Genomic DNA, 25,799 nt, shown 5'->3' with positions numbered 1-25,799 from the left:
CAATTATAATAGTATTATTAATTACCAATAAAAATTCCCTCCATAATTAAAGAAATTTAATATAATTAATGAAATCAACTAATTTAATAAAAAATTTAGAAATTAATCATATATTTATTAATCGTAACCGTATTTTCAAAACGTACAGAATAAAAATCAATTCATTCATAATTAGAAAATTAAAAGCAATTAATAAAATTAATTGATCAATTATTAAAAAATTTAAAAACAAATCATATAATTATGAATTATAAAAATAAATATTTTAATATTTTCAAATTATTCTCAATCATGTTTCAGAATAAAATTATTATTATTTTGGAAAGTCTAAATTTATATACATTTAAAAGAGAAATTACTATATACAACTGTCATTTAGTACGAAGGGCAAAAAATCATAAAGTAGAAGAGATCAATATTTTTTCAATCAACCTAATTTGAATTAAAATGGTAAGTTGCTTTTATTAAACTAAAACATCAATCTCAATTTTACTATTTTTCTTCTTAACAATAATTTTCTTTTTTTACAAATGATTACTTTACTTACCAATAAGATTTCATAATATTTCAACACTTCTACTCCTTCTAAGTATGACTTCAATCTCTTCGTCGGTATAGCTTTTGCCTTTAAAACCTTGAATGGTGGCCTCTACACAAATAAATATCTCAAGTTCAGCATTAGCAACAAACAAAAAAGAAATATGACACCCTTAAACCAACTCACCGCGATTATAGTGTCTGCATATTTTTTAGGTAATCAAGGTTCACATGCTCCATTTAGTAACTCAATCATTATTAACTCAACTTGAAAATGAATGACAATGGAAAAAGAAAAAGATATCATTTAACTAAGCTAAGAAATTTAACGTTTAAAGAACTGTTTAATAGTATATAGATACAAATAAAGTAAATAAAACGAAAGAATCACTGAAAAATTGAGATATATGGATATAAGGAAATAGAATAAGTTAATGTTTAGTGATACAAGAATAGATGACCAAAGGTTAGTGGGGATTTAAGTGGAAACTTGCTACTCTAAACACAAGGAACCTATGAAAGCTGTAAAATGATTAAACAAATGAATTTAAAGAAACTTTGAATCAGGAAGAATTAACATTGCATTAGAAAGCCAGAAACCAATGGATAACAAATAGGGATAACAAAACTCAGTATTATCACATCAAAACTATTGCCCTGAATCCAAACGATAAAGAAATCATAATGTTCAGTGATGATGCAAATGAGGTATGACAAAAACTGGAGAATTTGTGAAAGCTAGTTCACTAAAATTAAGATTGAAAAATAACCTGATTGAGGCAACGTGTAACCTGATTGAAAAATATGAAAAATCATTTTTCTCTCCTAACTCCTCCCTTCCTCCTTCTCTAATTGGCGGACGATTGGCGGACGATTCCGACCGCCACGACTACAGCCAAGACAGGTTTTTTCGTAATTTTCGTTCTGGTTCCTTTCTCCCGATTTGTAACCTAAATTCCTGATTTTCATAACCTTAGATTTCTGATTTTGTGATTTCCGATCAGGACGACCCATTTTGTGAATCCTAATTATTGTTATAGCTGCTGCCATTAATCGCTGTTTATCCTTCAATCTTCTCCCAATTTCAATTTCGTAGTTGCTGCCATTAATTCCCTAATCTATCATATTTTATGAGTCCCCTAATCTATCATATTTTATGAGTCAATTCCATCAGAATTTTATCTCCAAAGTGCATCAATCTCCATCATCTTACAAACGGCTAATATTGTTGACTTTGGTTTGGTTCTAAAAATTATGAAAAAAGAATATATTTATTATTTGTGATGCTTCCGTGATTGCATTTCCATGTCCTCTCTTCATTACAACATTATGATTATGATGAGTATCAAGTGTAAGTGGTACTGGTACTGGTGCCTAGGGATGGAGATTGTTCTGTGGAACCTTTTTAGACAACTAGTGTGCATGGTGCGGATATAACGGGGCATTTTCTTCGCCCCCTTCTCACGCTCACCAGATAACGTTCAATTCATATAGGTAGCAGAAACTAATTAGTTCTGTACTAGGTTACTGTTATAAATTTTTTGGGTAACATGTGTCAAGCATATAAGCATCCCATTTAAGAATTGAGGTTACTAATAATTTATAAGCATTTTCTTGTTTTAGTCTATCAAGATATATTTTCGTATGGTAACAGAATTATCAAATTTTAAATTGTATATAATTCGTAAGCGTATACTTATAAATTTGAAATGAAACATTGGTGTTGAAAGAGAACCAATCACTTGGTTTTAACTTGAGATTTGTTCTGGTAGACTAGTTGTCATGTCAAAACTAAAAAAAAATTAAAAATATTTCTCTACCTGAAATTGTGAATCATAGTATATCTTATAAATTTATGGGATGATTCCTTAATGTGTCAGCAAATTGCATATCACTGAAACATTCGATAAAAAAAAACAAGAAACAAAGATAGAGACGCACTTTCAGTGTAGCTTTTACTGTATGTTTATTATTAAATTTTGTGGCTAACGAATTTTATGGTTAGTTGGATATATGTTGAAAATAATCTCCACACACACTAATTTATGATTCAGAGTTGTGCTAGGTAAGAAAACAAAAATGAAAATATTTCATTTTTGTTGCTTTGTATGAATCTACAATAGCTTGTATTGCTGCTGAATTGGTGTTGATTGCTGAATTGATTTGCTATTGAAATTGGGTTCGTTTGAAATGTGTCTTGCTGCTGAATTGTGTGTTGCTGCTGCTCTGCTGAATTAGTATACTGTTTGAAATTTATTTCGTTGTTGCTGTGTGTTGCTGCTGCTCAATTGGTGGCTGCTGCTGATTTGGTTTGGTAATGTATGTATTGTATTAGAAAATTGAATTCGGATTAATTTAGAAAAAATATTGGCTGATAAGGATGATGTGTAAGGAGAAATAATTGAAATAAGGGTTAATTATGTTTTTCGTCTCTTGATTTTCGTTTTTCGCAGTGAGGTGTTGTACGAGGGATTGCAACGAACTCAGAAGCCAGACAGGCATGGAATATGATAATCTTAAAACCCAGCTGAAAGAGTGCAGTGGTCGTATAAATGCTCTTCAAAGCAGATTGGAAGGTCATGGCTTGTCCATGAATATGCAGATGAAGGTCCTTGAAGAGAGGATTGAATCCATTTATGCTAAGTATTTCAAAGTCATAGAAGCTTTGAAGGAAAAAAATGATGATCTGTTATCAGGTAATTTATTTATTTTTATTTTTATAAACAACAAGAGGAATTAATTTTTTTTTTATTTGCTACTATTTTTTGTGTTTTTTTTTTTCAGAGACTGGAGCAATGAAGAAGCTGGATAGGGAATGGAAGGAATTGAAGGAAGGGAAGGAAAAATTATTAAAGTTGGAGGCTAAGATGAAGGCGGACAAAGAAGTGCTGGTGGGGGAAATAAATGAGCGGTTATCAAAGCTCAAAGATTACATGAGGACATCAGAGAAGGATACTGCAGCTATGATTGCAGCTATGATTGCAAATTTAACTGAAAAGCTGAGTAAGGTTGTAAAGCCTAGGGTACTTGTTTGTAGGACATTGCATACTTGTTTGTTTTATAATTTGGGGTGAACTAGGCTTGGATGTGTGGTATCATGATTTGATATATAGGCTGCTGTTATTGGTAATAAACTAGTATGGCCACCTATCCACACACACTTGGCACCTTTGCACACACTTGGCACCTTTGCACTTTGTCATGGTGATCTAGTGTAACCGTGTTACAAATCCAGACATTTTCTGTGGTGGTATAGTATGGAATATGGAATTTAATTGCTATTTGAGACAAATAACATTAAGAAGCTAACAATACCACTTGGTAATAAAATAACTCAACTCAGGTAGGTAACCTTGTTATGTATATGATAGTGAACAATTTGCATTTGACCTGGTATTATATAGGTGAAATATTATCTTTCCTGTGCTGTATATTGAATTTATATGTATTTTCTGTATTCTTTTAATTTTTTTTGTGAGCAACTATCCTTATTCTTCATATTTAATAATGCAGTTTTCAATTTTAAGTGGAGCAGAGGAGGGCTGAGGCTGCATGGATATGGTGGAGTGGTGAAGTCATGACCTACATTACATTTTTGCAAGAGGCATGATAAACATGGTGACAAGTAGTCTTTGATTTTGTAAGTTTTTTTGTGTGAATATGATACAATACGGGTTAACAAGAGCCTACAAGAGTGCATAGCAAACCTCAGTGGCTGAAAATCTTTACTTTAAAATGATTACGGGTTGTTTAATTTTCTTGAACAATGATTACGAGTTGTTTAGTTTCTTTACTTTAAAATGATGAGTTGTTTAGTTTTTTTAACCATGAGCATAGTCCAATAAATAGTTTCTCTGTATCACCATCTTTTTTTTTTATAGTTTTTAAAAATGTATTTAAATATTTTGAAAATTATAAAACTTTTTGTTTCGGAGGTTGGATGGTCCGTACAATGTTTATATCTTTTATTGTATCATGTTGTTTTTGGATTAGGTTTGCGTTGCTTTTCTCACTGTGTTTATGGATTGTTATTGTGTATGATGAGTCAATTGTGTTGTGATATTGTGTATGTTTCATGATTGAATTAATTTGTAGTCTGAGTATGGTATGGCAGAATCTTTTAAACTCTGTGATTTACATTTTAGAAAGAAATAGCGAAGAAATAAAACTATACTTAGGTTGTAACAAAATAACTATAAATTTATTAAAAAAATATATTTGTAGTTAATCATTCTCAATTAAAGGGACTATTTACCTAATATATATATATATATATATATATATATAATATTTATTCATAAATAAAACTTGTAAATATTTAAGCTCTTAAAAAGACCAAAGAAGGTTCACCTAGTTTAATCTACAAGTGACTAATCATAGCTTTCCACTTTATTTTAAGTTAAAGTGGCGCACTCAATTCTAAATAAGATAAGAAAATCATATCTAGTGAGAAATGTGTTTCCTCTTTATTTTTAATTATTTTTACTAAAGATTTTACTTTATTTTAAAAAGATATATACCTTTTTAATGAGATATCTTTACATTATTATTATTTTAAAATTTAATTAAATGTATTTATATATATTACATTGTTATATGTTTATAAAATATATAAGCGATTCTAATATTTATTTATATTTTAATTAATTTTTTAATAATCAAATTTAGATTTTTTTTAAAATACAAATTTTAATTCTTTAAAATTTCAATTAATTTTTCATAAACAGGTGTGTAATAAATAATAAAACACATACTAACATTTTAAATGTGACTATATTTAAATTTATTTTACTTTATATTCAATATGTATTCTACTTCTATTCAATATGTATTATAAATAAATATACGACTATTTATATGAAAAATTAATTAATATTTTAAAAATTAAATTTAAATCATTAAAAAAATGAATGAAACATAAATAAATATTAAAAATATTAATAACTTTTTTAATAAACTTGTAATATTGCATTAAAATTTAGAAATATCAGTTACAATACTAATGTTATAAATAAGTACATTTAAATATATCTATCTATAATATATTTTAGAGAGTGGGGGTGTTTTAATAAGAAAAATTTCATTTATAACTATTAAATATGTATTGATGAAGAGAAAAAAGAATGATTGTAGTACGGTTTTCATATGGGAATAATTATAATTATTAAGTATATATATATATATATATATATATATATATATATTTATTTATTTATTTATGTTTCAGCCACTGAAGGTTTGTTATGCACTCTTGAGGGCTTATTTTCTGGTTAACCCGTATTGTATCATATTCAAAAAAAACCCTACAAAATCAAAGAATACTTGTCTAACATGTCTGTCAAAGACTACAGAAGGTTATGACTTGACCACTCCATATCCATGCAGCCTCAGCCCTCCTCTGCTACACTTAAAATTGAAAACTGCATTATTAACTATGAAACAAAAGGTCATGACTTGACCACTCCATATCCATGCAGCCTCAGCCCTCCTCTGCTACACTTAAAATTGAAAACTGAAAACTGCATTATTAACTATGAAACAGAAAGTACATATAAATTCAATGTGCAGCACAGGAAAGATAATATTTCACCTATATAATAACAAAACTCAGCTGCATTCCACATTTTAAATATATGTCACCAAAATGAGCATAGTGTTTTCATGAAACCCACATGACCAAATTCCATGATTTATATATCTGAAAATAGTCCATCACAGAACAAAAAATGAATATATTGAAAGATCCAAAAACAAGTTTGAAAGGTTTAGTTGTTTAGTTGTTTCATTCTAACTTTTTGAGCTCTAAAGAAGTGAAAAACATCGGGAATCCATGTTGCTTGAATTTGTTCATTTGCATAATCAATCTTTGAGTGTGTTTCATTTCTTCTAACATAACCAAGACAAGGGAAACTTGATATTAGAGCCCCAAAATCTGTTTTATTAGGTATTCTTCCACTTAGAAAGGACCTGAGAAAATCCACTGTAACAATAAATCAGTAATCAACATAGCTCATAACACTGTCAAGCATGATAGACCAAGAACGTTGAAGTAAATAGGCATTTTAGTTAGGAAAAACTTGATAGAGGCTTATCAATTACTCTACATGTACCCACCCAAGAACAGCTTGCACAAATCTCAAGAAGGGTTGAACAGTTTCACATTTGACAGAATTGTAACCAAGATAGGGATGACAGAATCTGTATGCTGTTAGTTAGTAACCGGTATAAAGCTTATTGAGAGACATTTACTTCCTTGATCAGTAGGACTAAAGTATGTAAATCCATATGTTATTCAGAGACATATGTATCCCATCCTAATTTTCAAGCCTAACTAAATTATCCTCAAGAGTTGTGCCTAAGTTAATAATATTTTTTTTTCTGCATCTCTTGCTACTCTGCTATACCAATAAAAACATCAATACTAATAATATAATTTGCATATAAACAAGTTTCATTATGTAACGTTTTCATGTTCCTAACGCCAGTTCAATCTATCCCAACACAGATGATGGATGGACCTGCTTTACATATTTACATATTGAAAACACGATACATAACTTTGCATAACATATATCACCATTCTAGTGCATTTTAGTTAGATCAGTTTGTACATCCAAATCTTAACTTTTCTTCCTACATGTTGGTTACGTTCAAATACGCATTCAAGCACCAATCAATCAGCATGTATTGCAGCTATAAATTTGAAAATCAAATATAAAGGTCAGAACTCGAAACTAATTACAAACAACACATACCTGCTCCAAGTTTTCAACCTTTTCAGATAAATCTCTACTCATATTTTCATTATCCATGTTTAATGTTTTCACACATTTGTTTCTTCGTCTTCCCTGGTTCAACTTCTGAAAAAAACATAAAAAGTAAAAGCAAATAAATAAAAAATTTCAATTCTTTTTTTAAATAAAAATAAATAAAATTACCTGACAACAACAATTCCTCATTTTCTTGCATCAACGCTTCTAAGTCTGTGGAACGCTTACAATGAAACATTTCAATCTCCTCTTTAATGTCTTTCAAGAGGATATTCATGACCCGACGATCGTATCGCAAGTTGTCTTCAAGAGCATTTATATGATTATTGTGCTCTTTCTACTGGGTTTTAAATTTATCATAATCCATGCCTATCAATGATAATTAACAATTTTCAATATCATCATAGAAATCTAAATAGTAAAAATAGATTAAAAAAAGAAAAGAAAAACAGGACTTATTCATATATTATTCGAGATCGTGTAATAATTTTTCAATTGCATGATACGTAACTTACAAAGTAAGAGAGGTAATTGTGATGTTCAAATGAAACAAAGGAAGCAAATTGATGATAGCCCATATATGAGAGATAATGAAAGTGTTAAGAGTATATAAAGCAGTGATAAAGAAGAGTAGTTGCCAAGCTGAATAACGATGGCGTGTGATCCAAGTGAGGGCATTAAGGTGATGGAAGAAGCAATATTGAACTGAGTTAAATAGACTTAAGTGGTGTGACTGTGTACTTATATAATAATATTTGTATACATTTGTATCAATGTATCTTAAAAAAAAAATCGCACAGCCCAAAAACAGAGACCAAACACTTCACGGCCTCCCCAAATTATAAAACAAACAAGTATGCAATGTCCTACAAACCAGCTCCAATTTTCTCTCATCTCTGCCCATGCATCCTTTTTCAAACTCTTAAAACACAAGACTTCATTCTTTTGGAAACCAATATTTGCCGAAGGCAAGAAAACTAGAGCAACAACTACTAGCTGCCTTTTTAACATAGCCTTGCTAGATGGATTGTTTAACTTAGTCCTTGTCTATCATTTTACTAAGACTCTACCTCAAAGTTTAGGGAATTAAGTGCATAACATTCAGTAATGAATTACTTTCTGACAGCTAAATGCATTTTTGTAAGTCAACTTTAGAGTTCAAGAATAAAACAACCATGAAAATACAATATTTACAAGTATTCTTCCCTTTTGAAAGGACCTGAGAAAATCTACTGTGACAGTAAATCAGTAATCAACATAGCTCATAACATTGTTAAACATGGTAAGACTAAGAACGTTGAAGTGAATAGGCATCTTATCAAGGAGAAACTTGATATTGGCTTATCAATTGCTCTACATGTACCCACTCAAGAACAGCTTACACAAATCTCAAGAAGGGTTGAACAGCTTCACATTTGACAGAATTGTGACCAAGATAGGGATGAAGAATACATACTCACTATCTTGCAGAGGGGCGTAAGAATCTATATGCCGTTAGTTAGTAACCTGTATAAATCCCAAAAATCATGGGAGTACAGCTTACTGAGACATTTACTTCCTTGATCAGTAGGACTAAAGTATATAAACCCATAGATTATTTAAAGAAATATGTATCCCATCCTAATTTTCAAGCCTAACTAAATTATCTTCCAGAGTTGTGCCTAAGTTGAATAATATTTTTTTTCAGCATTCTCTTGCTTCACTCTGCTATACCAATAAAAGCATCAATAGCAATAATATAATTTGCATATAAACAAGTTTCATTAGTAACGTTTTCATGTTCCTAACGGTAGTTCAATCTATCCCAACAGAGATGATGGATGGACTGCTTTATATGTTGAAAACACTGATACATAACTTTGCATAATAATATATATCACGATTCTGGTGCATTTTAGTTAAATTAGTGTGGAGATCCAAATCGTAACTTTTCATTCATATATATTGGTTACTTTCAAATACTCATTCTAGTACCGATCAATCAGCTACAAATTTAAAAATTAAATATAAAGGTTAGAACTCTGGACTAATTACATTAAATATTAACAAACATTAAATAAAATATCACATACCTACTTCAACTTAACAATCAGTTTAGCATGCTTTGAAAATAAACCTGCAATCGTATCTGTAGTACTCTTTTTTGATGTCTCCATTTCAGCATCCAGCATTGAGATACGGTCATAAGCTTCCCCCAACAACCTTTCTCCCTCCATCTTATCAGTTTTCAGCTTTTCTAAAGTTTTGTTTATTTCCTTCATCTCCCCACGTATCATTTCTCTCTCTGTTTTCATTGATTTAACATCTGAAAAGAAAAACACATCAAAAATAAAAACAAATAAATAAAAAATTTCAATTTTTTTTAAATAAAAATAAATAAAATTACCTGACAATAGTTTCTCATCCTCTTGCCCCAAGGCTCCTATGGCTTCAGAATGTTGAGCATGACTCGATTCAATCTTGACGGAAAGGTTTTTCATGAGCATATTTATGGACCCGCTGTATTGCATATTGCGTTCCAGAGCACTTATGTTATCACTGTGCTTTTTCAGCTGAGTTTTAAAGTTATTCACATCCATTCCTATCCATGATAATTAACAATTTTCAATATCATCATAGAAAACTAAATAGTAAAATTTGATAAAAATAAAGAAACATGACTCATTTATATATAATACGAGATGATTTGTAGCTTCCAAAGTAAGAGAGGTAATTGTGATGTTCAAATGAAACAAAGGAAGCAAATTGATGATAGCTCATATATGAGAGATTATGGAAGTGTTAAGAGTATAGAAAGCAGTGATAAAGAAGAGTAGTTGCCAAGCTAAGTAAAAGAGGCTTGTGATCCAACTGGGGGCATTAAGGTGATGGAAAAAGCAATATTGAATTGAGCTAAATAGACTTAAGTGGTGTGCACCGTGTACTTCTATAATAACATTTACATATATAGTTGTATAATTGTATCTTAGAAAAAAATCTCTCGGTCCCAAAAATAAAAACCAAACACTATACGGCCTCCCCAATAATAATAATAATAATGCTTCAACCATCACCTTTTTACACTTACACTTGTCTAAACACTCTCATCTTTTCTAACTGCACCACTTTATTTCCTAAGCTCTTTATGTTTTCTCTTCCTAAATATTATGGAAATCTTATGGAGTACCAATAGAGGTTGAAACCATGCATGGTCTCATTTAAATGGATTTGCTAATGCGTCTGCAATGACATGGCCTTTTCCAACCGACCCCTAAGACACTGTTGCAAAATTATTCCTATGCATTGATATTGCATTTGGAAACTTGAAGTCAGAAGAGGAAAGTATGAGCTTATGAACTTCTAAGCCTGAAACTGGTTCAATCATTTCAAAAACTGAGGGTGGAAGAAGTCCCCAAATTGGTGAAAAAGGTAAAAGACTTTAATGTCAAGCTCTATTCAGTTTCAAATCATTAATAATAACTTCCTAATTTATTTTTTCTTGACAGAAGTAAACCTCCAATTGAATTTACTGGAAAACCAAAACTAAGATAAAGAAACGATGAAGTAATCAAAGCTATTTACTTTGATGGGAAAAACATACACAATAACACAACACAATTGACTCATCATACACAATAACAATCCATAAACATGAGAAAAGCAACGCAAACCTAATCCAAAAACAACATGATACAATAAACAATTTGAAATTGGATGAACACAAAACCGCAATTCAACAGCAGAATCATTCAACACAATCAGTCCAGAAACAGCGGAAAATCACAACGTGAAATAGGGCAACATCGAAAAATTTGGGTTTTCCATTTTGAGAAATCAAACTGACCTCAAATTTGCAGTTTCGTCGATGTCGAGAGTCGGTTTGGAAACGAAACTCTGGATCGAAGGATGAAGGTGAGGCCAACTTTTCGTTCTGCATTTTTAAAGTTGGGCCCACCTACGAACTGGATCCAAAATAAGTAATTAAATATTAAAATCTTTAAAATTAATTTTATTGCTATATTAGTATTTTACAATTTTATTAAATATAACTTCGTCACTATTAACAATTTTATTTAAAATAATTAAAATTTGTAGTAGTTAATATACACTTAGAAAAATGTTTTTTTAGCAATTATTTTGTGACGGTCAAAAAAATTGTTAAAATTATATTTTATTCCGGTTAATTTTTTAGCCGTCACAAATTTATATGTATTATTTTAAATTTGGTTATTTTCTTTACAAGTTACAATATTTTTTATACTATAATAATTTGTAGCATAGCTCCTTCATTAGTACGAAGTCTTCTTCTTTCGTTCTTCTACTAATCTCTACACAGTTTATGAAACAAAAATCGTGGCTCTACTGAACTTTTCTCCCTTCTAAACATTCTTCCGAGCATGAACTGAACGACAGCAACGAGGACCGCGAGCCGTATGAGTGTTCGGAGGCAAAGGATCTGAATCCAATATACGTTGTAGATGTTACGGTTACGATTGTGATTTGAGTATGGAAATTGTATCTGACGTTTTGAGATTATTGTATTGTGGTGTCGATTATTGATGCAGATTGAAATTCGAAATAGTGATATGTTAGAATTTTTATTTTTTATATCATGTTTTAGGAAATATATGCATTAAAAAAGTGTAACAACTAAAATTAAGGGGTAAAAACATTATAACAGGGTTTAAATTTAAATTATAGGGGTAAAAACATTATAATAGGGTTGAAACGTAAACAAAAACATCAGCGACTAATGAATTGCATCGTAAGGATAAAAAAACACTTAAAAGATGCTTTTAGTATTGACATACATTATAAAGAATTTAAATTTGCTTACAACGAGCAGAGGTGTGCAAAACTTCTACAAAGTACTAAAGGTTCCAGAACTATCGGTAAATAACAGGTGTTCAAGAACTGTCAGTACATACTAAGGGTTCTAAAACTGACGATAAATACTAGGGGTTTCAAACCGCCGGTAAATACACAGGATTTCAAAATCGCTGGTAAGTACTACTTTATCAGAGATTAGTTGAAACTACCAGTAATTCAATAACGACAATGGTTTTTATAGGGAAAAAGTAAAAAACGGATAACTTCTTTAGCAGTGGTTAAAACATCCGAAAATGCAAAAAATAACTCCTAATATAAATTATTTTTCTTGTAGTGATTTTTAGAGTTGTCAAACCGAGTAACTTGGCTCGACCTGATCCAACTCGGTCCGATCCACCACGAGTTGTCCACTTAGTGAACCAATCTAACCCGGCTCACTTATTAGTGAGCTAAAAAAATTTGAACCCAGCCCGACCCACCATGGGTTGACAGGTTAAATGGATTGGTTCACTGACTCACTTAATTAAAAAGAATACAATTTTTTTTCTTTAGCTCAAAAAAACTAAATTATAATTATGAATAAAATCTAAATAAACATTAATAGAATCAAAATACAATTCAAAAAGATGTTAAACTCCAAATACAAATTAAAATCACAAAAATACAAATTACCAATGTGTTAGATAAAAAAACAACCTAATTTGACTTAAATGCAAAACCTAATATAATAAAAAATATTTATATGATCTTTTATATCCGGATCGATAAAAATAAAAAAATATTAAAATAACGATTTCAATTTCGATCTTTGTTAAATTTAAAATTCCTAATTAAAAATGTCAAAATCTGTAAAAGTATGTTTGAATTTAAAATTTAAAATCCAAATTATTCTACAAAAATTAATTCTTTTTACTATATTATTTTAATACTCTTAAATAACTTTCACATGTTTTTAACATATGAAAAGAGTCTGTATTTAGAATATAAACAAATTCGTAATAATGAAAAATTCAACAAATTTATTGGTTCTTAAAAATTAATATTTTAGTATAAAAATTCATTATATTTAATAATAATATAATAATATCATAACATTATAATAATAAAAATTAAATAGTAATATAAAATATAAAATAAATAATATAATAATAATATTGATAACAAATTACATAATTAAACATTAGAAATAGCACTTCATTAAAATTGCAATATAACTACGTCAAATTTAAATAAAAATTTTAAAAGTAAATTTAATAATGTAGGTATAGATGTAATATTAAAAGTGAAAATAATAAAATTTTAAACTTTTGAAGATAAAAAAGAAGTAACTAAACATTTCAATTTCATTTTGTTTCTAAAATTTAGATTCACATTGTTAAAGATAAATTTAAAATGATAAAAAAGTTTGAATTTGAGAATTGAAATTACAAAAGATTGTAAAACTTTGGTAACAAAATTTGTATTTGATATTTAAAATGAAAAAACGGTAAAAGATTGGAACTTTCATTTATTGCAAACCTTTTTCAAAAGAGTTCACATTTAAAATAAAAACAAACTTTAGCAACAGAAAAATCTAAAACATTTATGCGTTATTAAAAATATAATAATATATTAAAATAAATAATAATACTTAATAATAATAACATAATATTACAAATATAATAATAAAATTGAATTATTATATAAAAATTAAATAAATAATAATTAAATTGACATCTTTAATAAACTAAAAATAAATTAAATAATTAAATATTTGAAAAATACTCAATTTAAATAAGAGTATACTTATGTTAAACTTAAATAATAACTTAAAAATTCATTTCTATATTATAGACATAATCATATTATTAAAATGTGAAAATCATGAATTATTTAAAAAAATTTAAATATAAAAATAAGTAACGATTTCAATGTCAATTTATTTTTTTAATTTTAATATCATTTTTTTTAAATTAAGATTCATATTATCAAAAATATTAAAAATTTGAAATTCAGAATATATGATAATAAAGTTTAAATTTAGAATTTGAAATAAAAAAATTGTAAAACTGTGGTAATAAATTTGAATTTAAAATTCAAAATCCAAAAAATTAAAAAATTATAATTTTTTTAATGAATATTTTTAATGTTTTTAAGTGTACTTTCGCATATTTTTAACCTATGGAGAATAATTTGCATTTGAAATGGAAACAAAATCTAGAAACCGGAGAATTAAAAATATTTTATTTTTCTTAACATTATAATAATATATTATAATATGTAATAATATTTAATAAAAATATTATAACAATACTAATATAATAATAATAATTAAAATATGATGTAAAATAATAAATAAATTATTAAGTAATGATGTCATTAATGTACTAAAAATAAATTAAATAATAAAATATGTGAAATAATACTTCATTTAAAATTATAATATATTTATGTCAAATTTTAATAATAATCTAAAAATATTTAATAAGAGGTGTATAAATTAATCTTATAGGATTGTGATTTTTTGTCAAGAATTGTATTCTTTTATTTATTTTTTTGTTTTTAATCTCATTTTAAATGCATTAAAGTTATACGTGTTCAACATGTGAACATTAAAATGAAGTTATCCATATTGAAATTCAAAATATTTACGTTTCAAGTTTGTCCTTTCTGTTAAGTTTGGGTTGACGCCGTTAGAGGGAGTGTCACATGTCAGTTTCTCAATTTTTTGATTTTTATTTTTATTTTTTTGAATTCTTTTAAAAAAATCAAAAAAACTGCCACGTGTCAAGCTGTCGTTGTGCCACGTGGCAGTGACAGAGTGATGTGGTAGTGATAATGTCAGGTGTCAGTGTTATGCCAGATGTTATTTCCTTAGTCTCAATTTGTCCCTGTATTTCAATTTTTGTCTCAATTTAGTCCTTATTTTTGTAAAAATAATCCAATTTCGTCCCTCTCCAAATTAAAACAAAAATTAATTTTTATATAAATGTTATACAAATATTTTTATTAAATTTGATATTTTTATTATATATTTTTAACATAGCTAAATTTATTTAAAATTGTATTTCACATTCAACTTTACTTAAAATTGTTTTAAAATTTTAAATTTATATGTTTTTTATTGTTACATGAACTAGTTAATTTATGATTTTTTTCTATTAATATTATTTTCTATTAACAACTTTAAAACAATTCGGGTACCAAGTTGAGATTTTGACTCCAAAATGGGGATCAAAGACATGATTAAACGAACATAATATTATCAAATATTATATATTAGGAGGATGATTGTTTCTTCAATATCAAATACTTTGAAATAAATTATAATTGTTTACATTTTAGATTAGAATACCAAATAAAATTTCATGAGAACCAAAACTTTCATGAGAACCAAAACATTTATTAAATTTGCAAACATTAATGAAATCTAGTTGATAAAGTTTAGAACTATTTTTAAAAAAATATGAAAGGAAAACAAATATTCAAATTAAAATATATTTTAAATGTTTGTTTACTTAAATTTTTTAAATTCTAATGAATCTCTTTTTTATACACTAATAAAAATTATAATACATTACTTGATCAAAATGGCGCAAAAAAAAATAAAAATAAACATAATAATAAAATTTTGACATAAATCTTGTATCTTTTGAACTCCAATATATGTTGGATGGTGATAAAAAATATTCATGAAAATTACATTAAATTTTTATATTGTAGTAAATACAATTTATTTATACAATTATAGTGAAAAGGATTACAATATGATTGATAATGAGTTAGAAAATAAAAAATAATTAGATAAAATATATCAAAACAATATTTTATATGATGAAAATAAACAACAAATAAAAATATTAAAAAATTAACAAATATGTGTCTTAAAAACAATGAGAGATTATTGAAAGAAATTGTATAAAGAAAAACAAATGTATAATTAAGGGTATGATAAGATGAAAAATACCTCAGAGATCTAAGAAAACTTATCAAATATCAACATATATATACTCAATGGTTGAGAAATAACAAAAATTATTTTAGCGAAACAAAATAGTTCTTTAAATGAAACAAAAATGAATAATAATAAGTAAATAAAATTTTTTTATATTACATAGTAAATGAAAAATTTATGCTATTAAACACTTAAATTGAGAGTATTAAACATTCTTATGTAAAAGGAAAATATACAATAAATAAAAATATTAAAAAATAATAGAAATATTCAAATGTGAGACATAAAAATGGCGGGGACGGGTATTATGGCGGGGATATGTACATCCCCATACCCATCACCATACCCAATTGAAAAAGTTGGGGATTCCCCATACCCATACCCAGTCAATGTGGAGATTCCCCGTCAAAACGGGGACGAGTTCGAGCAATACCCACGGGACGGGTGTATTTGCCATCTCTAGTGTTATTTATATCAATAGAGCAAATTATCTTTATTAACAATTTAATTTTGATGAAAATTTTTTAATCTATTTTAAACAATTTAAGAAAAATGATATCAATATTTTGAAAATCAAAACTAAATTGAAATTTACAAATTTGAAGGATTAGTATAATATTTAAAATAAAACAATCAGAAAAAAAAGGTAATTTAATCTAAAATTTATTTTGATACTTATATATGTGGGCTATGGTATTGTTTAAATGTTTATTTTGTCCTGTTACATGATGGGATGGATGCATATCACAGAATTTGGATTCTCTGTTGAGTTTTTTTGTGTTCTTCCTCTACTTTGCCTTCATAATATATTGATTATCACTAATTTTAACGTTTTAAAATATATTAAAAATATATTTAAAATATCAATACAATATATTTTTAATGCTCAGCAGAAGACATCACAAAAAAATCAGTAGAAAATCTAGTCAGAGAAGCTACTTGATGACCCCATTTCAACCAAAGCAAGAGTAAACCTTAAAAAAATATTTATCATATATATTGAAGAAATATACTTTTAGGATATTATTTGACTCATGAGACTTATTTTCAATTCTTTTTTAGCAGAAATGTTTATCAGGGTAGGTGAGCTTGCTCAATTATTTATTTGCTACTATAGATGAAACGGTAGGTTCCTTACTAAAGTACGATTCTCCTGGTCAAAAAAGTAATATTAAGAATGATAATGGAGCTTAACCAAATAACTAAATCAGAGTTTTAAATTTGAATATGATTCATTAGAAAGATGACATTCAATGCTGAGAAGATACTCCTATTTACCTACAATACACGTGTACATAGTATAAGTAGATAGATTCTTCATTGGATCCAATTTGTTTATGTAGTTCTGGCAAGTAGAAGAATTAAAAGACCGTAGATAGCAAAACCTTAAATAATAGGGATAAATGATTATAATTAAGGTGGACATAAAATCTAGTTTGTTTGATCCGATATAGTTTTGATCTGAGCTGTTTCACTAAAAGTTAATTTTTTAGAATCTTTGAGTTTGAATTCATATTTCTTAATTTTTCAAATCAAATTTTTTATTTTATTTTTATGAATTTTAAATTTTGGACAGTCTAAATTTAAATTTAGTATTTGGATCAAACTATAATCTACTAAAATCTGAACCATGTAAGTCCCATTTTCAGTTATATATGTTTGGGCCTAGCTATTTGTGGGCCTAAGGTCGGTCCAGTAAGGGGACCCCAATACACAGAGCCAACTTCTCACTCTCACTTGGTCACTTTTTCAGAAAACAGTTTCCTCTCCTCTCTTGTCTTCTGCTAGGAGCTCTGCTAGGAGCTCTGCTAGGGCACGCTCTTCATCCACCTTCGAGCTAACGAAACCCATCTAGTACCTTATGGTAAGTTGAACTTCAGAGTTCTTTGGTCTATTCCCTCCTCATTTCGTTATTTGGGCATGTTGGTTGGGTAGGGTTCCAAGTATTTACCTCGTTTTGCCCTGGTTTTCACTTTTCAGCTCACTACTCGAGTTCCTGGAGCTGTGGTACCCCCCTTAGTTAGGATCTGTTGCTTTTGGTGCTCAAAATAGAGGTAAGGGAAGCTAGGGTTTCAAGTTTAAAGTTATTATTTCATGTGTCTGTTCTGCTCCATGTGGTGGGTGCTTAAATGGTGTTTAAATCATGTGCAAATAGTTGGTTTACGTTCTGGATATTGCTCTGTGTTGTTTTTCTGCCTTGCATGTGTGGAATAGTGGGGGAGAACTGATATTCTCGCCCAGGCGAGCTCGTCTCGCCTAGACGAGAATACCAGCAACTCGCTCAGGGTTCTGCCTCGAGCACTCGCCTAGGAGAGGGGCTGCGTTTTAAGTGACAGGCCAACTCGCTTAGATGAGACAACCTCACCTAAGCGAGATATCGTGAAACCTCCTAGGACCCACTGTTGTAGGCTCGCCTAAGCGAGAGCCCGTCGCCTGAGTGAGACAACTTCTCTCGTCTGGGCGACGACTCCTAGCTTGAGCGAGGCTGCTACAACGGGTGGCTTCAACTCTGTTTTTCTCTCTGTTTTGATGGGTGAATTGTGTGATTTATTTACTTACCCTCTTCCAAAACCTGAAGCATGTGAATATATATGGTTGTTTGATTTTTATGAACTAAAAGTTGGTATGTTGGCATGAGTAACACTTGGATTTTGGTTGGTTGGTTGAGAACTTGCATGAGAATTGGATGTATGAAATAAAGGTGGTGGTTATGGTATAAGAGACATGAACTGTGTATGTGTTAGGCGTAATTCCATGAGTCTCGTGGGAAGATCTCATGGTGGTGTATAGTGTATATGTTAAGATATGGATTCAAGTAAGGACCGCATCCCGAAACTCTAATGGGTCAGTGAGTCTCAGGTAAAGCAAACTGACCCAAGTGGTGAAAGCGGCGGGAGGCCCTAGTCTCTGGCAGGATAATGGCCTTAGACGCTTAAAGGCTAACCTTGTGTGTGGTAGGGTGAAACCCATTGGCAATGGCTCTGCAGAGTAGTAGAGGCCACCACAAGTGTAAGCTTCCAGTGAATCCGATCTTAGCATATTTATCCGAATAATTGAGTCATAGTGTCCTGCTTGTCTGTCATAACATGATTCTCGGTGCTTACTGATTTGCATGCTTGGACTGTCTTACGTACTTGTCTGTTATAATATGTTAAATTTAAATTACACTAGCTTATCCTTGCATTTTGTGTATGTTTCTGTTATATTTTCTCCTTTGCGATGATCACCTTTTGGTGAGAGTAGACGAGAGGGATGTTTGAGATGGATCCGGGGGTAGCAGCGGTGCAACTTAGATTATTCTGTCCTGGTGACTCTTAGGAGCAGTTTCACGACCATGGGGCCTTTTGTAATAGTTGCCTTGGTGGCAACCCCTTTTGCAAAACCGTTGAACTTTTAGATTTTCTTTTGGTTATGGCATGGTTATATGCCTATGGTTCCTTTTAAGTACTCCTATGGATAACTGTAATAGAAATCGATACGTGTTCTGTTCATCTGATTGCTTCTCATTATTATAATCATGCGATGTTTTATTGAGTAGATTATTCTATTTAAATGGGATGTCACATTTTTATGGTATCAGAGCCTTCGTTCCTTAGCTTCTATGGGCTTTGTGCTTAGCTTTCGTTGTGCCTTTCTTGTCGTGTTTAAATTAGTTCCCAGTCTAACCCAGTTTCTAATGGTTCTTTTTGTGTGTCCAATGATATGGCATCCCCACGTATAGCTGCTCCTCCACCCCCTCAGGGCGACGGGCAAGACCTTGCTAGGGCAATCGAGGCAATGGCTACAGCTTTGACCCAGCAAAACAATGCCATGTTGCAGCAGCACGAGGCGGCTATACAATGCTAAGAAGCCTCTCTTGAACAATAGAACCTTGTGATGCAGCAGATGAAGGCTGCTAGGCAGGCTGCTGATGATGCTTAGAGGCAGCACATGGATGCTCTTCGCCAGTTGGGGGAGAATGCTGCTGGTGCTCAGATGTATGGTCCTCATCCCCAACCTCCACCCCCTGAATGGAGTTTGGAAGATTTCTTGAAGCACCAACCTGCCAAGTTTGATGGCAAGACGAGTCCTGACCAGGCGGACCAATGGATGAAGGATATGGAGCGCATCTTTGATGCCAAGAGGTGCCCCGATGAGAGCAGGCTTGCTTTCATGATCTACTTGCTCACTGGAGAGGCTGAGCATTGGTGGGCCAGTATGAGGTTAGTGATGGAAGAGAAGCATGAGGATGTCTCATGGGAAGCCTTCAAGAGGAGGTTTCTTTCAGAGTACTTCCCAAACAGCGTGAGATACGCAAAGGAGGTGGAGTTCCTCCAGTTGACACAAGGGAACAAGTCAATGGCCGAATACGCCGAGAGGTTCAAGCATCTGGGGCATTTTTACACCATGCCGCTTGATGAGGAGTGGCGTTGCAGGAAGTTTGAGAATGGCCTCAGAGGAGACATTCGCTTGATGGTGGCCCCATTGTCCATCAAGGACTTTGATAAAGAGGTAGGAGCTGGTAATGGTTTAGGTCAACATGAGGTGGAGGATGGTTTGGGTGGAGGTGAACATGAGGTGGAGGATGGTGTGGGTGGAGGTGAACATGAGGTGGAGGATGATAGTGAGGGTAGAAAAGAAAATGTAGATGTTTGTGAAGAAGAGGAGGAAGATGATACATATGTTGATGATGTACTTCTGGAAGAGGATACTGAATCTGAGACTTGTAGTGATAAGGGACTAATTGATGTTAGCATTGAATGTGAAGTTCACAGTGATATGGAAGATGAGTGGGTTGATGATATTGAATGTGAAGTTGAAAATGTTTCACAGCAGGATGCTGAGTGTGCAAAGACAAAAGATAGAAAAAAACCACAACGGTCCTCTAGGAAAAATGTGAAACATCAGCAAAGTGATTCAGATAGTGTTGAAGACAGTCCTGTTTCTGATAATGAGTGGCATTCTGATGAGTTAATTAGTGCATCAGAAAGTGAGGAGGATACCTTTGATAAAGAAAGTTATGGTAGGTTTCCAACGTTTTGTATGCCAAAAAAAATGTATGATTTCAAATGGGAAGTAGGAACTTTTTTTACTGAGAAGAAGGAGTTCACAGATGCCATGCGCACTTATTTACTTCAAAATGGGAAAAATTTGAAATTTGTTAAGAATGATAAGAAGAGAGTTTCAATGAAATGTGTGGGTGCTGGTGGAAAATGCACATGGTATGCTTATTGTGCATACATGTCTGCTATAAACACATGGCAACTAAGGAAAATAATTGATGTTCATACCTGTAGCAGAGATTTCAACTTAAAATTGATGAATTCAGAATGGTTAAGTAAGCACATGGAAAAAACTGTTAGGGAAAATCCACATATGAAAGTTACTGATATGTGTGAGAAAGTGAGCAGAAAATGGAATATAGGAATATCTAGGAATATGGCATATAGGGCTAAAGCAATGGCAGCAAAAAATGTGGAGGGTTCATATAAAGAGCAATTCAAGAGAATCTATGACTATGCACACGAACTCTTGAGAACCAATCCAGGGTCAACAGTGAAGATCAAAGTTGAGGAAATAAATGGTGAATTAATTTTCAGGAGATTTTATGCTTGTTTGAAGGCATGCAAGGATAGTTTCACAAGCTGTAGGCCTTTCATTGGGTTAGATGGGTGCTTCCTGAAAGGTAAATATGGAGGGGAGTTATTGACAGCAATTGGAAGAGACGGTAATGAACAAATATTACCTATTGCATATGTCGTTGTAGAGGTCGAGAATAAGGACTCTTGGTCATGGTTTTTGGACCTACTCATTGAAGACATAGGTGGGGAAACAGTGGCCGCAACATGCACCTTTATTTCGGACCAACAGAAGGTGAATTGCACGTATAACTTTCATTTTATTTATCTCATATTTTAGTCAATTTTTTCATGACTTGATTTTTAATGCTTATAATTTTTGACATGTAAGGGTTTGTTACCTGCAATACAAGAGCTTTTACCAGGAGTGGACCAGCGCTTTTGTGTCAGGCACTTATACTCCAACTTTAGAAAAAAATTTCCAGGGAAAAAACTGCATCAACTCATGTGGAAGGCTGCAAGAGCCACATATCCACAAGCTTGGGAGGCCCACATGAAAAACATTAAGGAGGTCAATGTGGATGCTTTCAAACATTTGATTGCAATTCCACCAAGGCACGTCATCCTCCATATACTTTGTATTTTTTGTTTCCTGAATTGATTTTGAAAATTTAGTGTAATCAACAGGTTTTGGTCAAGGTCAAGATTCACTTCAAGAGCTCATTGTGACACATTAGTGAACAATATGTGTGAGGGATTCAACAGTGCAATAGTTCATACCAGAAGTAAACCCATCATTAGCATGTTGGAGGATGTTAGAGTTTACATAATGAAAAGATGGGCATACAACAGAACAAAGCTCAAATCATGTCAAGGCTCAATCTGCCCAAAAGTTCAAAACAGGCTTGATAAGGAATCATGGTTAACAAGATATTGGATACCAAGGTCAGTTTTAATATCTGGTCCACATTGTGCTTTAAGTTATTTATTTTCCTCCTTACTTGTACATAACATGTTCTTATTACAAATCAGGTGGTCAGCAGATAAGTTATTTGAAGTTAGGCACATTTCTCAACTTGGGGAGCAGTTTGCTGTGAACATTGACAAAAGGGACTGCACATGCAGAAAGTGGGCCATTAGTGGCATGCCCTGTTGTCACGCACTTACTGCAATGAAATTTCTCAACTTAAATGGAGAGGACTTCATGTCTGACTGGTTTAGAAAGACCACATATGAAGAAACTTACAATTCTATCATCTACCCCATCAATGGTCAACAAGCATGGGAAAGAACTCCATATCCAGATGTATTTCCCCCAAAAAAAAGAGTGATGCCAGGAAGGCCTAAAAAGAAGAGGAGACTAGAGGCTTGGGAGATTAAGAAGGATGACACTCAGTTAAGAAAGGGAGGTTACAAGAAAAGATGTACTGTGTGCAGGGGTGTTGGACACAATAGAACATTCTGTCCCCATAACACTTAGCCAAAGGAGCCTCAATCAACACAATCTGCAGCAGGACCATCCAAGCAGACAGGACAACCCATGCAGCCACGACCACCTACCCAAACTGGCTCAATCAACTGTACTGCTACATTATCTGGCCCACAACGAACTGCATCAACTCCCTCAACCCAGGCAACACCACACCCCAAAGCAGGACCATCCACCCATCCACGACCATCACCTCATCCAACACCATCAACACAACCTACACCCACACCACAAATGAGGGAAAAATTGAAGCCAAGGAGGGGTCCTATTTGATTCACACCAAATGCAGTTGTGTACTGGAAGTGACTTTTTTTTTGGATGGATCTCTTTAGACCTTTATTTTGTGGGCATTTCTTTTGTTTGGATGCCTTTATTTTCTACGTATGTTATGATATCTCTTTTATGGGCTTTGATTAATGTATTGTATTTGGTGCACTTTCATGTTTAAGTACAATGGTTGGATTCAAAGAATTGACAGGATGAATGATTATGTATTTTGGTGCACTTTCATGTTTAAGTGAAATTGTTGGATTCAAAACATTGACAGGATGACTGATTATGTATTTTGGTACATTTTCAGTTTAGTGCATTGACAGGATATAAAAACATTAAATATGACTCATACCGCATAATTTATGACTCATACCGCATAATTTATGGCTCATACCGTATAATTTATGACTCATATCGCATAATTTATGACTCATACCGTATAATTTATGACTCATACCGCATAATTTATGACTCATACCGTATAATTTATGACTCATACCGCATAATTTAGAACTAAATCTGTTTAATTCATTTGAAAACATTAAATAACACAAAAGTTCAACCACCCCATACAACACGTTAGGTCTTTACAATAATAGTGATATAACTATCACATTCATAACGCATACAACAACCATCATCCCTAACATCAACTTCATCCACTTTTGCAAACGAACTATAGTCTCATCTAGTTTCCTAGTTATGATCCATCCACCATCTCTTTCTCTCATATTTACCACATCTTTTTCTTCAATCTTCTCTACTTTCAGCACTTTATTCCCTCCAAAATCTTTTTCTTCCATTTTCACCACATCTTTTTCTTCCATCTGCATCATATCTCTTTCTTCGATTTCCTGTTCAATAAACCATTGGAAAAAATTGCAGCCACCCAAATCTTGAGACCCACTCTGTTCCACAAAATACCACAATCACGTTATCATTTTTTCATGCCAGAAAACTTAAATTGAACAAAAAATGAATTTTTCCCACATCTTACCTTAAACTTAGGACATCCCCAAAATTGTTTGCCCCTATTCTTAGGGGTTTTTGCTGTTCTCAATACAGCTGTCTGACCACAGTAGCACATGGGCTTAATAGCAAAAATCCTTGCGCCACAGCCATGGGAAGATCCACCACCGTGAGATGAACGACCACCATCATACCCACCACTAGGTTGCTTCCCCCCACATGTGCAAGATCCAGACGAATTTGAAAATGACATAGCTACTTTACTTTTTCTTTCTTCAATTGCTAGGGCAAAGTCATAAGCATTGCCTCTTCTTATATACACGTCAACAACAATGAAATTTATCAACAAATTACACGTGTACTGTTCAATATTACATCACAGCAACATCAAACGCCGTTTCACAGTACTTGACGGAAATGGTTTATTTAATACAAATTTTCAAACTTAAGGACTCAATTGGGACAATTTTGAAGCTGAGGACCCAATTGAGATTTCTTAACCAAAACGAGAACTTTGCGTGTCATTAAACCTTATTTCAACTTCGGTTCAGGTATTTTGGGTGAGAAAAAAAAATTAAACAATACAGTTCCTAAGCCAACACATTAAGACAAAGAATCAATTTAGACGAAAGTCATCCGCATAAATGGAGAAGAACCCTAAACCCTAATCCTAACATTTTTATTGAAACAAACCAAATCAAGTTCTGACCTTCATAAAAATCGAACTTAACGATGAAGTTCCCAAGCGCTACGATACACCGCAGTTGCGGCGGAGCGGAGCGGTGCAATTCCAACGGTGCGGTGCAGGTCCAGTGAGATGCAATGTATGGAGATGGGATTGAGGTGCAGTGGAAGTTTCTGTGAGACCTAACCTAACGGATACAAATAAGAGAGGAAGGGAAAGAAGAAAGGGAGAAAGAAAAGCTTCCAGAAAAAAACTTAAGGAGCTTTAAAAATTCAAACATTAAAATGATATAAATTTTTCACATATTACTAATTTTTAATTTCTCTAGTGAAAAATAAAATAATATATATAAAACTGTTACAAATATTTTAAAAAAGAAGAAATATAAATAAAAATAAGTCAAAAATAAACATATGCAAAATTATGTTTAATGGGATTAGGAAATAAGGTTTTGAACAATTCTAAATATAACAAATATAATTTTTAAATAAAAAAATTAAATTATATATAATAATAAAGTATATTTTTATAATTTGTTAATATATTGATAGCTTTTTTATTTTTTTATAAATTTTTTTCTTTAGAATAGTTTTATTTTTTAAATATAAATTATATTTGTTAGTTACCGAAAAACACGTGTCTTATTTTATTATATATTTTAATTAAATTATTAATATTTATCATTTATCATTTATATTTCAATATATATAATTATATTTAAAAAATTAATTTTAAAATATTTAAATTAAAAATAATTTTAAAATATTTAAATTAA

The 25,799-nt window shown here is 31.3% G+C and overlaps 3 protein-coding genes across 9 annotated transcripts; 2 read left to right on the top strand and 1 right to left on the bottom strand.

The window, feature by feature from the left end:
* Positions 1–1,251: 1,251 nt before the first annotated feature.
* On the top strand, positions 1,252–4,362 carry LOC114186275 (uncharacterized). The gene is made up of 4 exons (XM_028074333.2): positions 1,252–1,449; positions 2,991–3,233; positions 3,322–3,540; positions 4,051–4,362. Exons 2-4 carry the CDS (start codon positions 3,038–3,040, stop codon positions 4,116–4,118), a joined length of 483 nt encoding a protein of 160 aa, XP_027930134.1. The 5' UTR covers positions 1,252–1,449; positions 2,991–3,037; the 3' UTR covers positions 4,119–4,362.
* A 1,893-nt stretch (positions 4,363–6,255) lies between these two features.
* Positions 6,256–25,262, bottom strand: LOC114185515 (uncharacterized). Of its 7 annotated transcripts, none has more exons than XR_003604828.2 (6): positions 11,131–11,246; positions 9,694–9,888; positions 9,380–9,612; positions 7,476–7,676; positions 7,293–7,397; positions 6,256–6,517 (listed from the first exon to the last, which is right to left on the bottom strand). XR_003604828.2 is itself a non-coding variant. In XM_028073274.2 (4 exons), exons 2-4 carry the CDS (start codon positions 9,884–9,886, stop codon positions 8,806–8,808), a joined length of 390 nt encoding a protein of 129 aa, XP_027929075.1. In that variant the 5' UTR covers positions 9,887–9,888; positions 11,131–11,246; the 3' UTR covers positions 7,685–8,805. The 7 variants fall into 7 exon arrangements, 2 of the variants coding, with proteins under 2 accessions (XP_027929075.1, XP_027926070.1); XR_014995387.1 differs by having other exon boundaries at positions 6,256–6,504; XR_014995388.1 differs by lacking the exon at positions 11,131–11,246 and adding an exon at positions 25,049–25,253 and having other exon boundaries at positions 6,256–7,397.
* LOC146886095 (uncharacterized) lies at positions 20,956–23,088 on the top strand. Its single transcript, XM_085673304.1, has 4 exons — positions 20,956–21,903; positions 22,000–22,223; positions 22,296–22,553; positions 22,641–23,088. Exons 1-4 carry the CDS (start codon positions 21,073–21,075, stop codon positions 23,086–23,088), a joined length of 1,761 nt encoding a protein of 586 aa, XP_085529430.1. The 5' UTR covers positions 20,956–21,072.
* Positions 25,263–25,799: the final 537 nt, after the last annotated feature.

The sequence above is a fragment of the Vigna unguiculata genome, chromosome 5 (genome assembly GCF_037176805.1).
Source record: "Vigna unguiculata cultivar grain cowpea cultivar isolate G323 ecotype 2 chromosome 5, ASM3717680v1, whole genome shotgun sequence".
In the NCBI taxonomy this organism is placed as follows: domain Eukaryota; kingdom Viridiplantae; phylum Streptophyta; class Magnoliopsida; order Fabales; family Fabaceae; genus Vigna; species Vigna unguiculata.
Note: the sequence above shows the minus strand (reverse complement) of the source record. Positions and strands in the feature narration are given on the sequence as shown.